The sequence below is a fragment of the Triturus cristatus genome, chromosome 4_2 (genome assembly GCF_964204655.1).
Source record: "Triturus cristatus chromosome 4_2, aTriCri1.1, whole genome shotgun sequence".
Lineage (NCBI taxonomy): Eukaryota > Metazoa > Chordata > Amphibia > Caudata > Salamandridae > Triturus > Triturus cristatus.
The window spans coordinates 65,210,626-65,228,237 of record NC_140586.1 but is presented as its reverse complement, the minus strand read 5'-3'; the positions used below and the strand labels follow the sequence as shown (position 1 = coordinate 65,228,237).

Here is a 17,612-nt window from a genome sequence, read left to right as displayed (position 1 = left end):
GCGGTTGCGGCAGTTCTCTGGAAGTCTGAACACCTTACTTCCAATATGGCTGTTGGACCGCTGGTGTGGCGGTCTCTGACTGCCACTGCAACTCCACCATGAATTTCGCAGTCCCATGGACCGCCAAACTCATAATCAGGCACTAAGTCATATTGGCTGATGAATCTTCCCCCATTACAAATCATCAAGCTTTGGAAAACTCCCCATCGTCTCACAATTGCCAGGTGCAACTCTAAAGTTATAATTGTTGGATTTTAAACCAGAAAGTCAATCTTTATAGATCAGCACATCGTCAATTAATGGCAATTCTTCCTTCATGACAGGACCCAGGCAAATTGGAATCTCTTGTTCAATAGCCTCACTCTTAGGAAATCACATTGGGCACAATGTTGCCAACTAATTTGACATCCTCTGTTGTGTGAAATTTTCTCTCCAGCCCTGTGGTGCTTCTCTGCGCATAATGTTCCAGGTTTGTACCTGGAGGAATAGACTCAGTGAGAAATGGTTCCGAGTTTTGCAGGCCAGAAACGGTGAACAGAAATATTCAGCTCCATAATCTCCAAAGTAAAGAGATTGCAAAGTTTGCATATGTAGGAAGATGGGGTCTGGAACACATTGGTTTTGCCTTCTCTAAAGGCAGCCTAACTGATGGTTGCTAAAGATGGACAAATTATATTGTCTGGAAGACAAAAGGTCACCGCAAAGAAGAGCATTTGATCATTTTTTTAGAACAGAAAGAAGTGCAAATAAGAGACACTGAAAAAACTCGTCTAAATCGACCAGCAGATTCTTTAGAAAAGTACCTGTACAAGCCTTGACACCATGGCGTTATGATGAGTGATGTGGTACCTTATAGCTTTTGATTGGTAAGGCAGCTTTATAGAAACTTCTAAATCTAACTCTTGATATTCTTCTGCTTCCATCACGTACTGCGCCATAGACTGGAGCATCATGAATGTTGCCTGGATATGAATGAAAGAGAAAAATTATGTCACATCAATAATTGTGGATTTGTCTTTTATTTCATTTGATTGTCTTTGGTATGCAATCTGATCCTCAATCAATGTCAGTATAGATTTCTGTATCAGCCATAGGATTTTTTTTTGTTAAAAATATTTTTATTGAGATCCAAAGAAATGCGATAACATACAGCAATCCATAATATTTGTACACCAGCAATAACTACATCTGTAAAACACATTTCATGACAAAATTCATTCAAGGAAAAAGAAAATACGGTACATAAAACTGCACATAAAATAAATTCAAAGAGAAAGTCTAGACAGCTTCCTTTATAGTTAAGCTTCCAAAAGTGCGTAGAGTACTTAGGGGCACATGCATCAATCAATTTTGCAATAGCAAACAGTGCGATTCTCATAAATCGTCCATTTGCGATCGCAAAATGACCTTTTGCTATACATGAAAGTTTTTGGATTCGCAATTTGCGATTCCCCAATGCACACGCAAAAAGCCTTTTCTGAATGCGAACTGTTCATTTAGGAAACACCAATTAACATCAATTTGAAGTTGATGTTAACCATGTGTATACTTTGAAAAATGCACAAAACTGCATTTTTCAAAGTGCCATGTGGCACACACATGCCCCTAGGGCATGTGTGTGCCTTACATGTGCACATGTTTGTGTTAGGGGCACCTCAGGGGGTCCTTAGGCCCCTGGGCACCCTTGCCTCTACATTACCTAATTTGCGATTACCTATTAGGTACTTGCAATGCATGACCATTTTCACCTATGGGCCTTGAGGCCCATAGGAAAGAATGGAGTTGCAATAGCAAAGGTGACGCATTAAAAGTAATATGCATAATGTTAGCCTCCGTGTCTTTAATGAAATCTAGATTCTCTAGTCATGGTAATAGGAGAATCGCAATTGTGATTCCCAAATTACGATTGCGATTCTTAAGAAATCACAATCAGAGAATCGCTATTTGCACCCAGTTTTGATGCATTGCATTTTGCGATTACCAAATAGTGATTTCTTAAAAATCGCTATTTGGTAATCGCAAAACTTACGTTTGATGCATGTTTGCCTTAATGTGCAAAGAAGCAATAATGTATGATCCAGTCTTCTAGACCAACCCTACAGCTTCGTCCATAAACCATCCCAGAGTTTATTGAATTTCTTAATCCCCCATTACTCATTGCGTATAGCTGTTCGTTATTTCTAACATACTTCATTTTTCACAACCTTTCTCCCATTGAGCTGTGACTGCCACTTTTGAAGTAAAAGTGATCTAGCCACTGTGCTACATATAATAATTTTAACAGTTTAATGCTTAGACAAGGAGCGGTATCATATACCAAGACTTTCCACCAGGTACTGGGAGCTAGTTTAACTTGCCATTCATTCTCCAAATACCTAAATATTTAATTCCAAAATTCCTGAATAGGAGGACACAGGCCAATTACATGCACCCAATTTGCAGCACCCCACAAGGTACAGCAAAAGCAATGACCCAACCAGCTGGGGTTGCCTTGTGCAAGAAATTGCGGGGTTCTATATAACAGACTTTCAATAAAAAATAACATTTGACTCCAATTGGCTGCTCTCAAGGCGCTAACATTTAGTATATTAACTTCATCCCACATTTTTTTAGATAGTTCAATCCTTCATATTTTTCCCATTTTTTGATTGCTTTTTGACTAAGATCAGGGCCCTTCATGGAGGCAAACAAGCTTTTCAATTCCCAAGGGCGCTTATGTTGGAAAGCTTCAAGTAACGCGGATATCACTTTCTGACCACTGCTAATCTGGCTGGAATCTAAATTATCGCACAATAAGGAGCTTTAGAGGGAAAAAGAATGATCAGGTCACCCTCCACTCAAACAGCAATAACAACAATAAGACCTGATCATCAAAGGCACCTTCTATTGAGGAAAAATATAAGTGGAGGAAGGGGCGGTTTCGTAACTCTTTCTACCATCAACAATCCTCACTTTCAACTGAGGTAATGTCCCCCCCACTTTATTGCCTAATTTTTGATCCTGAACCCTTACAAATGACAGTCACTGTAAATCCGCACCCTCCGTTTCTACAGAAGCGTTCCACCGATAATATTATCAACACAAGTAACATATACATGTGTACAAACCAAAAAAGTGTGAAAAGACAAGATGGCACCTCACGTGCGCAACACCAATGGAGCTGGCTGGTTGGTTCTCACCAGCTATGCCCACGTTTCTCATCATTGGTAGCCATCTTGCCTCAAGAAATGAAAATAGTGTCCAAAACAAATAGTGGTTAAAGAAAGAGAAGTGTAGTGTATGTATCACAAATACCACAAGTACCACCCCGTGAGGTTAAGATTGAAACAAGATGCACGATTTCCGATGTCAATTTTATTTTCAACGCGTGCACTTATTCAAATTAAAAACAACCTGCTTGTGTGCAGACCACTTGATGATGGGACCACATGTTTCATTGCCTATTCAATTTCTTGGCAATTTTGTCAGGGCAGTGAGGTCGTCAATGACCTTACTGGACAATTATAGTGTTATACACAATGACTGTCAAATGCAAAGGAAAAGGAAATCATGATACTCAACCAGAAACCTCCATCTTTAAATGGAACACACATCATTACGCCTTCCAAAAGCACTCATTACCATGTGGAAGTCAAAGCCCCCCGTACCAGCTCTCCACTTGGTCACTTGAGGGATACTCCAACCGTGAGTCCCTCTTCAAGGCGCATACACCTACTGTTGTATGGAATCTAAAAAGTGCTTAAAAGACCCATAGTTTGTCATCCACATTGCCTCACAGCCCCAACTTTGCCAACTTCCATCTTATTTATGCGCAAAGTCGGCTATTCGCACAAATCGGATACATCTAATATTCACAACTAGACAAATTCTATGCTTATTCAGCTGGCAACATTGATCAGGCATGACGAGTCTTGGCAACTTATAGGGTGCTGGTCTACCCCTGTGTGTCAACTAGCCTCCATTCCGGCAGTTACAACATACCCACAGTTCACGTGAATGCTCGCCATTTAAAAACTTACATCCACAGCCTTGGACCAACACTGTAATTTCTGTGTGTACGCATGACGGACTAAGTAGATTTCCCGAGATACTCTGCAGATACACTAGTTACACTACATCGAGTGGCCTAAGGTCCATTTATCAAATCCAAACCGTGACATTCACAAGTTACTCACCTACGCTATGGGCATTTCCCTAACAGCCTTACCGCCTACACGTCCGGGAGCGCGTTTTCTAATCCCCTCGCTCCCGGCGTACAGCCGCTTGATATTAATGCACGCAGACGCGATCCTCAAGTCACGTGATTTTTCAAAAACCAGAGTGGCCATATTGTAATATGTCATAAGTAGTGCCACCCTAGCGTAATACATCCACCAAACGTCTTTAAAAGGACATTGTTAGACACAATTTTCACTGCTGTCAAACGAACTTAATATTGACGTAGAGGTGAAAAATGCCCGCATTCTGATACCAACAGTAAAACAAATATACCAAATTTTAATGAGACCGTTCCCATGCAAAATAGAATATTCTTGAACCCACTAATGTTCCTAATACTTGTATCTTAATAAGATCACAAATCCTAAGTACTGCTAATGCCTGTTACCATATTCCAATACAGAATAAATCTCCACTACTGGCTAGCAGCTAAATTGATGCAGTACTTATGTCCATGCGAGCTGAGTAGGCATGAACAGCATCTCAGTGGCAATGCTTAAGTAACAGGAAACACACCTCTTGGATACCAAAGGACAATTCTGCACACTCATAAATGCTTCCATATACAGTGTATCAACCATTGATCTTGTTCCATTCTATAAGATCATTCAGTCCGATCTGATCAGTCTTCTCTTGGAAAATCCAACGTGCCTCTCTTGCTTCCAAAACTCTGTGCGTTCCCTACCACTTTTTCCAACACCACCCTTGTAAATGTATGGAGTACCTGGTTGTGTTCTTTGAAATGTTGTACCAATTTGGTGGTCAGTTTTCCTGCTTTGATAGTGCTAAGATGTTCCTGCACTCTAACTTTGATTTTTCGTGTAGTGAGCCCTATGTAATGCAATCCACATTGACATGTCAAACGATAAACAACATTCGTCATGTTGCAATTACTGAATTGTGTCAAGTGCCATATTCTCCCCGCCCTCAAGCAAACACTATTGGTTTTCTTTGTAAGTTTGCACACTGAACAAGTACAACAAAGGTAATGTCCAGGTGGAATGGTAAACTCCTTCTGATTAGGTCTAGCACAAGTGTGTATCAGTTTGTCCTTAAAGTTACTTGCCCGTTTAAAGGCAAATCTTAGAGGTGGCATTTTAAAATCAGTCGTGGATAGCAAGGCCCAATGCTTAGGTATGGCCTGTCTAATTTTGATGGGTAATGGGTCGTAAGTCACCATGACCGGCAGACAATCATTTCTGGTTCTTAGGTTTCTCTCTAAAAGTGCACTTTTTCTGGCCTAGTTCACTATCTATCGGGAATAATTCCTCTGTGTCAATTTTTCGCAAAGCCCTTCAGATTGTTTGATGTATAACGCCGCGGTGGAGCAATTCCTGTGGTACTGCAAGAACTGCCCAACCGGGAGGATATCTCGTAACGCCCTGGGGTGATACGACTGATAATGTAGGAGGGAATTCTTGTCAGTCAACTTCTGGTATACCGCGGTGCACAGTGGGTTATTCTCCACAAAAATGTCAAGCTCAAGATAAACAGCCTTCTGGCTACTATACGACCAAGTAAACCATAAGCTATTGTATAGACTGTTTATCCAATTCAGGAAATCAAATAAGACTTCCTCCGTGCCAGACCAGATACATAGCACGTCGTCTATATACCCTGTCCAGAGGTGAAGATTTCTCTGGAAGGTATTAGACTGATGAGAAATACAATTCTCCTCAAACTAGCCTACATAGATGCAGGCCAGGCTGGGCACAAAAGTTGTGCCCCTATATGTCCCCATTGTTTGTAAATAGAGATTGTTTTTGTAACTAAAGTAGTTATGGGTCAAAGCCAATTCAATACATTGTAATACAAAAGATTGTGGAGTATCATAAAACCACTCCTGCTCCCCCAGAGCACGCGCTGCTGCCACCAACGTGGCATCTTGGGGTATGCAGGTATACCATGACTCGATGTCAATCGTTACCAAAAGCTCAAGTGTGGAGTCCAACTGAGTATCCTCCAGTATGTTTAAGATATCCATAGTGTCCTGGACAAAGGATCGTTGTTTCACCACCGACTCTCTAAGAAAAAAATCGGCAAATTGCAATAACGGTTCCGAGACCGATTGATTTCCCGAAACGATCAATCGGCCTGGGGGAAGACGCTGAGGCTTGTGTTTTTTTAGCAGGATGTAAAATGCCGGGGTCCTTGGTTTAGTATTAATCAAAAACTCAGCTTCTTTCACAGTTATCCACTTTTTTCTTTGGCTGTCACTACCATCACTTTGATGGTCTCTTGTAGTTCATTGGTGGGGTCACGAGGTAGTGGTTGATAGTTGTTACCTGCCCCCGATAGTCTTAGCACCTCTGCTTCATAGTCCGTGGAGTTCATTACCACCACGGCCCCACCCTAATCTGCTGATTTTATGGTGACCAGATGGTTATTTTGAAGACTACTGATTGCCTGCCAGTCGTCAAGACTCATGTTATTAAAAGCCTGATGCCCTTTATTTTGTTCAAGGGCAGCAATCTCGTCTAATACTTTACTTTCGAACACTAACACTTCGGGACCCAAAGTGGAGTTCGAGCGGCAAAACTGCGAGGGTCGTTTCAGTGAGGTGCTAAAAAGTGAGGGGGAATCCTGAGTTTTGTTAGCAAAATATTTTTTGAGTTTTATTTTTCTCATGGTCTCATAAAACTCGAACCTACATTTAAACATATCATGGTGGGGAGTAGGGACATATCCCAAACCTTTATTCAACACCCTCACCTCACTGGTTGTGAGGGTGCGGTCGGACAGGTTAACCACTATGTTGTTCATAATTGGTTCGCACACAGTATAGACAGAGTTTTGTCCGCCAGAGAGGCACGTTGGATCTTCCAAGAGAAGACTGATCGGATTGAACGATCTTATAGAATGGAACAAGATCAATGGTTGATACACTGTATAAGGATGCATTTATGAGTAAGGCAGAATTATCCTTTGGTATCCGAGAGGTGTGTTTCCTGTTACTTAACCATTGCCACTGAGATGCTGTTTATGCCTACTGAGCTCGCATGGACATAAGTACTGCATCAATTTGGCTAGCCAGTAATGGCAATGTATTCTGTATTGAATTATGGGAACGGGCATTAGCAGTACTTAGGATTTGTGATCATATTAAGATACAAGTATTAGGACAATCAGTGGGTTCAAGAATATTCTATTGAGCATGGGAACAGTCTCATTAAAATTTGGTAAATGTGTGTTACTGTTGTTATCAGAATGCGGGCATTTTTCACATCTACGTCAATATTAAGATCTTTTGACAGCAGTGAAAATTGTGTCTAACAATGTCCTTTTAAAGAAGTTTTGAGGATGGATTACGCTAGGGCGGCACTACTTATGACCTATTCCAATATGGCCACTCTGGTTTTTGAAAAATCACCTGACTTGAGGATCGCGTCTAGGTGCTTTTATAACAAGCGGCTGAACGCCGGGAGTGAGGGGATTAAAAGACGCGCTCCCGGACGTGTAGGAGGAAAGGCTGTTGGGGAAATGCCCATAGCGTAGGTGAGTAACCTGTGAATGTCACGGTTTGGATTAGATCATTGGACCTGGGGCCACTCGATGTAGTGTAACTAGTGTATCTGCAGAGTATACCGGGAAATCCACTTATTCCGCCATGTGTACACACAGAATTGACAGTGTTAGTCCAAGGCTGTGAGTGTAGGTTCTTAAATGGCGAGCATTCACGTGAACTTTGGGTATGTTGTAACTGCTGGAATGGAGGCTAGTTGACACACAGGGGTAGACCAGCACCCTGTAAGTTGCCAAGACTCGTCATGCCTTAACAATGTTGTCTGCTGAATAAGCACAGAATTTGTCAAGTTGTGAATATTATATGTATCTGATTTGTGCGAATAGCCGACTTTGCACATAAATAAGATCGAAGCTGGCAAAGTTGGGGTTGTGAGGCACTGCGGATGAGAAACTATGTGTCTTTTAATCACTTTTTAGATTCCATAAAACAGTAGGTGTATGCGCCTAGAAGAGGGACTCACGGTTGGAGCATCCCTCAAGTGATCAAGTGGAGAGCTGGTACGAGGGGCTTTGGCTTCCACATGGTAATGAGTGCTTTTGGAAGGCGTAATGATGTGTATTCCATTTAAAGATGGAGGTTTCTGGTTGAGTAACATGATTTCCTTTCCCTTTGCATTTGACAGTCATTGTGTATAACACTATAAGTGTCCAGTAAGGTGATTGACGACCTCACTGCCCTGACGAAATTGCCAAGAAATTGAATAGGCAATGAAACATGTCCGCCCATCATCAAGTGGTCTGCGCACATGCAGGTTGTTTTTAATTTGAATAAGTGCTCGCGTTGAAAATAAAATTGACATCGGGAATCGTGCATCTTATTTCAATCTTAACCTCACGGGGTCATACTTGTGGTATTTGTGATACATACACTACACGTTCTTTTTCTTTCACCACTATTTTCATTTCTTGAGGCAAGATGGCTACCAATGATAAGAAACGTGGGCAAAGCTGGTGAGAACCAACCAGCCAGCTCCATTGGTGTTGCGCACGTGAGGTGCATCTTGTCCTTTCACACTTATTTGGTTTATACACATGTATATGTGACTTGTGTTGATTATATTATCAGTGGCACACTTCTGTATAAATGGAGGGTGCAGATTTACAGTGACTCTCATTTGTAAGGGTTCAGGATCAGGACGTGCGAAACGCGAGGTGTAGAGACGGATTGTTAGGAGCGTGTATGGTGAAGAAGCTTAAGAGGTGAAGCTTAAGGATATTCAAATAGACTCCCGAACAAAACGAAAAAATATTAAACCATGACGAGGCTTTGAATTGCGGGAGAATAAAGAGTTGTGAAGAAAACGATTGAAAGTGATCTGGTAGAAAAAATTACGAAAAGACCCCAGGTTATAACAGCAGAATGACATTTAACACGCTCTTTGATAGAGAATAAGAATAAAGGGAACACATCCGTTTACCTTAAGAAATCGTTTGTTGAAAAGAGGTTGAACTTTATGAAATTATACGTTCAGGTGCCCTAGTCCTGATGAGGCCTAAAGATTGATTTGGCTGAAACGCGTCGACAACGATTTTGAAGACACTCGTTTGATTTTGTGTTATTTTGAGTAAATAGCAAAGAGTACTTTAATAAGGTGGAGATTGTAATTACAAGACCTCAAAGTGTCTCTTTAGGAGTGATATTCAATAGAAAGGAATGTTCTAGTAAAATAATCTCATAGGCATCCTAACTGAATAATAGGGCTGTTTTGATATGTATATGTTCAGTTTCTTTGTCTTTGTATGTAAGTATTGTAAATTTTGTAAATGTTTATGTATATATATCTAAAAAATTGATCTTTATATAATTGTGAGAAAGATGTTAAGTATAAAATAAATATTACTTTCACACACACAACTTAAAAGTTTAAAAATATCTGTTTCTTGGTTGGAATTGCCTTTGACGTTCATGTAAAATAGAACAACAAAGTTTTTTTTGAGAAAAAATATAACTCAAGGGAGGAGATAATTTATCTATCTCCTCACCAAAATATATGTTACACTATTGGTCCCGAGGCATTATTTTTCTTTATTACTGTTTATATACCCAGATGCCGGAGGGTTAATAATTTGGGTTTCCCCCCTTTTTTTGAAGAGACAGGATCAAAAGTTAGGCAATAAAGTGGGAGGACATTACCTCAGTTGAAAGTGAGGATTGTTGATGGGAGAAAGAGTTATGAAACCCCCCTTCCTCCACTTATATTTTTCCTCAATAGGAGGTGCCTTTGATGATCAGGTCTTATTGTTGTTATTGGAATCTAAATTACTAAATACTTTTTTCAACATTCTAAAGGAGCCAAGGAGCCAAAAGCCGCCTTGAACTAAATCGCGGACTTCTGACATGTATAACCATCTCTCACCAGATAAAAAGTCCTCTAGCTTCTTGAACCCTGCTTTTGCCCACTTTTGGACTAATTCAGGTGCCAGATTAGCGCCAGAATCTGTAACTAGTTCTGACAAAGGTGTAACTGCATTTATATGGGGAATGGCGTATCTCCTTTATAGATCCATGCGCTTCTGCAAAAACCACTTCAGATTTTTGTAGCGGATCTTTTTGGGTGACTTTGATGATTTTAACACACTACGTATATTGTATTTATTAAAAATCAGCTGCATAAATAATTCTTAAAAATACCATTGCAGAGCTTTACATTAAACCTTGACATATACTGTGCAAATTAGGCAAAATAGTAACCCTTAAGATTGGGAAGCGCCAAACCACCTTATACTAACTCTTCATATGAAGTGCTCAGTGCTGGCTATATTTTTTGCTAGATAAATGATGTAATCATAGACACCACCATTTTTTTAAATGATGTAGTTAAAACAAGTAGAATAGCCAAGAAGAGGAAATTGGATAGTGGAAGAATCGACATTTTAATCGAGGTGACCCTCTTTGGGATAGTTAAAGGAAGATAATTCCAATGTGCAAATAGGTCTTGTCTTTTTAAAAATAAAGGGGGAAAATTAAGATCGTATCAATCCTCAATCCGTAAAGGGTACCTAATGCCCAAATTCCTTTTTGGCTGCGTATTGACGCAGGAGACTATATCTGGATGTAGTCTATCTGAATTACACCTGCATAATATTATTTTAGTTTTCTTCTTGTTGATTTTATAGCCTCTGAATTTCTCGTACTGAACGAAAATCTCAAAAGCTTTCTCCTGCAAGCCTTTACTAATGCTGAGAATTAACAAAATATAGTCAGCATATAGTTTTATCTTCCCCATCCGTGCCAGAGGAGGGCGAATGTAGCCACTCTCTCTAATCGCTATTGCAAATGGCTAAATAAAGAAGGCAAATAAAATAGGCGATAAGGGACAACCATGCCGGGTTCCTCGCAGGACTTGTAATTTCCCCACCTCTGTAGCATCCTGGGTATCAACTGTGTGATCTGAGAAGGGACCCCAAATCTAAATAGAATACAAAACAATGTTTACTAACCACGAGGTCAAATGTTTTTCTGCATCTAACAGGAGCACTATACTGATGCACTGTTAACAGAAATAGAATACAATACTTCGGCTAAATAGTGTGTATTTGTACCTAAGAGACATCCAGCAATAAAACCATTCTGATCAGGGTGAATCGACTTTGATGCAATTAGGTTGAATCTGTAAGCTAATCATTTTGTGATTATTTTACAATCAACATTTAATAATGTAATTGGGCTATACGAGTTTGGATCTTCGCCATCTTTACCCTTTTTAAAAAAACTCACAACCAGGGGGGATCCTCCCCTAGGGCGGAGGAGCGTCGCCCCACTGCTGTCTCGCAGTGCGAGAGCAGAAATATAAAATGTTAATAACTAACATTTTATGTTTCTGCCTCTTGCACTACGAGAAAGCTGATGGGTTTGGTTGGGGGCGGGTCTGCTCTAGGGCAGGGGAGGAGTGGTGTGCCCTCTGCTGAGGGCGCTGACTGTTTGGTCGGCCCTCTGGGGCCGCTCTAACCAGTCATGCACACTCTATCGTTCTCCAAGCTGGATGCATGGGAGGGAGGCTACCTGCTTCCTGAAAAAGCGGGACCCGGACGGCAAAAAGGTAGGTTTAAATGTTTTTTTAAATATTAATTAAATAAACACCCCCCTCGTGCAACTTTCCTGCGTGACTCCCCCTCCCCACTCAACCCCCCCACCCGTGAGACATGCTAGCCGCGACTGCTCACAACATTCCACATATGGAATGAGGCAGTATAGGGGCCTTCTAGCATTTTGTTGTCAACCAGTAAGAAATAGTTGAATAAAACATCTAAAAAAGATTTTTTAAATTCCACCGAAAAACCATCTGGCCCACAGGCCTTACTAGATGGGATATTTTTAATCACCTCGAACAATTTTTTGTTAAAGAAAGGTTGAGTAATTTCCACCTCTTCCTCATATAGCGTGGGTATATTGTGGGCTGCTAAAACCTTTCCCAGGAGTTTTTTTATCTACTAATTGATTTTGGGCATAGCTCTTCTTATAATGATCAAGAAACATTTCCCCACTTTCTCTGTTTCTTGCACTTAATCCCGGAGAGTGGACATTTCAGAGCATCCATCCTATTCTCTGCAGCTTGCTGGCATGCCTGCCAAGCTAAAACCCTCTCTGTGAAATTACTCTCCTCATAAATCTTTTGCATGTAGGCACGATTTGAAACCTTGCATTTTGTATAATACACCTCGCTCAGTGCTTGTTTAGCGCTATCCAGTTCTTTTTTATTTGATTTAAATGAGTTTCTTAAAAATGTTTTGTAACTATGCTGGGCAGTCCTTTCCAGAATTTGCTTTTGTAATTTAAGCTTTTTGCTATTCTCAGCGTCCTTCACTATAACCAACCCTCTAATATATGCTTTTAAAGCATTCCAAACTATGCTTGGGGAAGCAGACCCATGACTCATTGCCAATAATTCCTTTATTTCCTCTTTGCAAATCTGAACCCAACCTAACTCCTGTAGATACTGTTTACAGAAGTGAAAACCCAGAGGCCGATTTACAAGCCCCTTGCAACACTTTTTCACCGCCATTGCATCACTTTTGTGATGCAGCAGTGGCGTAGACAATGCGGCCAAATTGCAACGTGACACATCTAGGGAGATGCGTCCCATTGTAAAGCCCTGCGTCACATTATATCTGCGTCAGGTATAATGTATGCAGGGTGGGCGTTCCCAGGCAGGAAAGCCTCGTAAAAGTGACGCAGTGAAATCTACAAGATTTCACTGCGCCACTTCTAGGACACCAATGCGTCAAAACCTTACGCCTGCTTGAAGGCCTCAACATGCATTGCTGGAGTTGTGCTGTGCTTGTGACAGGACTCCAGCAATTCGTGAATTTTGGGCCAAAAGATGCGTCAGAATTTCTGATGCATCTGTCAATCCTTGCACCATGGTACACCGTATTGTTAATACGGCGCATCCATGGTGGCGCAAGGGTATCGCAGGCTGGCGCAGGGAAACTAACGCATCTCAACAGATGTGTCAGTTTCTTGTAAATCTGCCCCTCAATGTCGAGGATGTTCCATAGCTTTCCCCACCGATATCTCAAGGACAATCATTGCATGATCTGAAAAACCATTAGGTAATATCTGTTGGCCTTTAAAAGCCAGAGCCTTTGAAAGTAGAAAAAATCAATGCGCGAGGAGCTAGGGAATGGTCCAGAAAAACAGGTGAACGCAATTTTTGTAGGGAAAGCAACCCTCCATGGATCAATAAAGTCCAGTGTTTTTGAAGTTTTGGGTTTTATTTGCCTCTTTAAGTTTACTGAGAAATCTAATTTTAGATTCTGCAGGAAGTTATAATCACCTCTGATAACAACTTCACCTGGGATTTGTAATAATGATTGAATTAACTCCTCATAATGCATGACATTATCTTCCACTGGGGCATAAATACCTACAAACGTAAGATGCCTAGACAACACAAGGCAGCTCACCCAGCACCAATGGCTGCATTTGTCACTAGCAAAATCAACGATTTTGGTACCTAGCCTTTTGGCCAAGAAAATTGTGGTGCCCCAGTAGGCCGCCTGGGCGGAGGAGAAACCTCTGTAGTCCGCCCAGGTTTTAAATATTAAGAATTCACACAAATTCCATACCAGAATATGTGTTTTTTGGACAACTATCACAGGCAGGTTCTCATCCAGGTTTCTATTGTGCATAGTTTTTTGTTTGGTATTAAGACCTTTAACATTCAAAGAGACAACCTTCCGAATATTATTCTCCATTGTCTCGACTTTCTTTTCCTGGTAAGTCCATTAGGTACAGAGAAGGAGCCACAGAGAGTTCCTAAAGTACTTAGTGTGCATAAAGACAATACAATGTAACCTAAATCAATTATTACTATACCAGCCAGTGGTCTACCCTGAATAAAGAACATGCATACCCGTCCTGCATATACACTCTTAGTGAGCACCGTCTTGCACTTGGTATCTAATTTACTGGGGCTGTATATCCGCACTTTACCTACAGCATACCCTTCCCACCAAGCATTAACCTGCTGTAAAATGAAGATAGAAAGAACCCATCAAGCAGGGTCCCAGCATTGAGTGTTGGAAGGCAGAACTAACTAAATGGGCAGCCACTGAGAGTATGGTAAGATTCCAGCAGGCTAGGAGAGTCAAAAATGGTAAGGCGCTGGAGGCTGCGAAAGCATGGGAGGCTATGGTTGTGCTGTTGTTGCTACCTGACACGGGGTCGGGCGGAGAATCAACAGATACACCAACAGACGCATCCTGAATCGGGGGGACTGTAGTGGGGCTCCTAGCACCTTTGGGAGGCGTCGCTGCGAAAATGGTATTGAACTGGACCAGACTACTCAGTCCAATTGCAGAGGAGAGGCACTCCCCAACGGCATATTGCGTACTAATGTCTGTTTTGCTAATTGCGATAAGGAAGGACACACCGGTGGAGAGGGTTGTGGAGGGACATAGGGGAGGGAGTCATAGTTAGTAGAGTAGAATCAAGCAATTATTGCAATAATGGCACAAATGCTAGAATTGAATGGATCACTAAAGTAAACTGGCATACTACGGACATTATCAGTAGCAGGAAGCACATGCTTGAAAGTACAATGAGTAATCCGCCGTATAAGTTTAATTACAGGACAAGGCCAGATAATAATGTTAAAAAGTTGAGAAAAAGTGCATATGAATAATGATGTAAAATAGCTGCAGGATGTTTGTATGTGAAAAAATCAATAAAAATATATATAAAAAAAAATGATAAGAAATAGTTCAGCAAGATCCCAGTATCTACAGACTAAAAATTGCTGCTGTATGTTCGACCTCGCGGCATGCGATTAAGATTTGTTAAAGATCTGCTGTAAGAGCTCCTGTGCCTCAGAGACATTACAGAATAGATGGAATCACCCTTTTACCAACACCTTCAATTTGGATTGCTGCACAATTGTTGCCTGGGCGCCCTGTGCTTTGAACAAATAACGCATTTTTACAAATTCTTTCCATCGCCTACCTGCAGAGGCCGACATATCAAGGAAGATGAGACAAAGAGGCACTTCTGGAGTGGTGAACTGTCTCTGTCTGATTGCCTTAGTTAACACTTGCTCTTTAATATGGTAATCTCAAACGTTTGCAAGTATTGCATGTGGAAATTTTGAATTAGGGGGCTGCTTTGCCGGCACCCCATGAGCTCTCATCATTGTCAAGTCCCCAGAGCATCCTTAAAAAAACGTGTGTTTTTGTAAAAGAATCAACCCATTGAAGTGCTTGTTGGCCCTCACATCCCTCTGGGACCCATGTGATGTGGAGATTAGAATGCCGAGAATGATTTTCCAGTTCCTTGAGCTTATTTTCCACCATGGACTTTTGCTTTAGAAACGTGTCAGCCTCTTTGTGCATCATTTCATGCTGGTCCTCCAGCTGTGAAATCCTGGCCTCGGCTTCCTTTAACCTCTCCGAAATCTGGGCCATGGAATAATCAATCTTGGAGAGTCTAGCATGCAGAGCTGCAATTTCTATGGTTTGAGAGGCTTGAAGATCCCTTATCTCATCCATACTAAGATTAAGTATGTTTTTTGCATCCCATTGCAAAATGAGTGGTGTGCCTCCCTGTTGCTAACCCTCATGAAATGGTTCTGGCGCTGACTCGCTTTGCTCCTTCTCACTTCCCGAGCCTGCTCGGTGACTTCAGACAGTGACCGTGTCCGAGACTTCTGTGCAACGGGCATTGATGATTGTGATATGTCGGGTTTACTGCCAGGTGGAATAACCAAAATTGGAAGAGGAGAATGTGGGGTTTGGATTAGATCATTGGACCTGGGGCCACTCGATGTAGTGTAACTAGTGTATCTGCAGAGAATACCGGGAAATCCACTTATTCCGCCATGTGTACACACAGAATTGACAGTGTTAGTCCAAGGCTGTGAGTGTAGGTTCTTAAATGGCGAGCATTCACGTGAACTTTGGGTATGTTGTAACTGCTGGAATGGAGGCTAGTTGACACACAGGGGTAGACCAGCACCCTGTAAGTTGCCAAGACTCGTCATGCCTTAACAATGTTGTCTGCTGAATAAGCACAGAATTTGTCAAGTTGTGAATATTATATGTATCTGATTTGTGCGAATAGCCGACTTTGCACATAAATAAGATCGAAGTTGGCAAAGTTGGGGTTGTGAGGCACTGCGGATGACAAACTATGTGTCTTTTAATCACTTTTTAGATTCCATAAAACAGTAGGTGTATGCGCCTAGAAGAGGGACTCACGGTTGGAGCATCCCTCAAGTGATCAAGTGGAGAGCTGGTACGAGGGGCTTTGGCTTCCACATGGTAATGAGTGCTTTTGGAAGGCGTAATGATGTGTATTCCATTTAAAGATGGAGGTTTCTGGTTGAGTAACATGATTTCCTTTCCCTTTGCATTTGACAGTCATTATGTATAACACTAGAAGTGTCCAGTAAGGTGATTGACGACCTCACTGCCCTGACGAAATTGCCAAGAAATTGAATAGGCAATGAAACATGTCCGCCCATCATCAAGTGGTCTGCGCACATGCAGGTTGTTTTTAATTTGAATAAGTGCTCGCGTTGAAAATAAAATTGACATCGGGAATCGTGCATCTTATTTCAATCTTAACCTCACGGGGTCATACTTGTGGTATTTGTGATACATACACTACACGTTCTTTTTCTTTCACCACTATTTTCATTTCTTGAGGCAAGATGGCTACCAATGATAAGAAACGTGGGCAAAGCTGGTGAGAACCAACCAGCCAGCTCCATTGGTGTGGCGCACGTGAGGTGTATCTTGTCCTTTCACACTTATTTGGTTTATACACATTTATATGTGACTTGTGTTGATTATATTATCAGTGGCACACTTCTGTATAAATGGAGGGTGCAGATTTACAGTGACTCTCATTTGTAAGGGTTCAGGATCAGGACGTGCGAAACGCGAGGTGTAGAGACGGATTGTTAGGAGCGTGTATGGTGAAGAAGCTTAAGAGGTGAAGCTTAAGGATATTCAAATAGACTCCCGAACAAAATGAAAAAATATTAAACCATGACGAGGCTTTGAATTGCGGGAGAATAAAGAGTTGTGAAGAAAACGATTGAAAGTGATCTGGTAGAAAAAATTACGAAAAGACCCCAGGTTATAACAGCAGAATGACATTTAACACGCTCTTAGATAGAGAATAAGAATAAAGGGAACACATCCGTTTACCTTAAGAAATCGTTTGTTGAAAAGAGGTTGAACTTTATGAAATTATACGTTCAGGTGCCCTAGTCCTGATGAGGCCTAAAGATTGATTTGGCTGAAACGCGTCGACAACGATTTTGAAGACACTCGTTTGATTTTGTGTTATTTTGAGTAAATAGCAAAGAGTACTTTAATAAGGTGGAGATTGTAATTACAAGACCTCAAAGTGTCTCTTTAGTAGT

At 41.2% G+C, this 17,612-nt stretch overlaps 1 protein-coding gene across 2 annotated transcripts in view; it reads right to left on the bottom strand.

Annotated features, from left to right (window-relative positions):
• The window catches only part of LOC146832982 (complement C3-like), a 1,287,425-nt gene that overhangs the window by 414,249 nt on the left and 855,564 nt on the right, over nucleotides 1-17,612 (bottom strand). For both annotated transcript variants that reach the window (XM_085600525.1, XM_085600526.1), the window contains exon 30: nucleotides 804-962. In XM_085600525.1, the coding sequence (XP_085456651.1) occupies nucleotides 804-962 (159 nt within the window). The remainder of the gene's footprint in view (nucleotides 1-803; nucleotides 963-17,612) is intronic.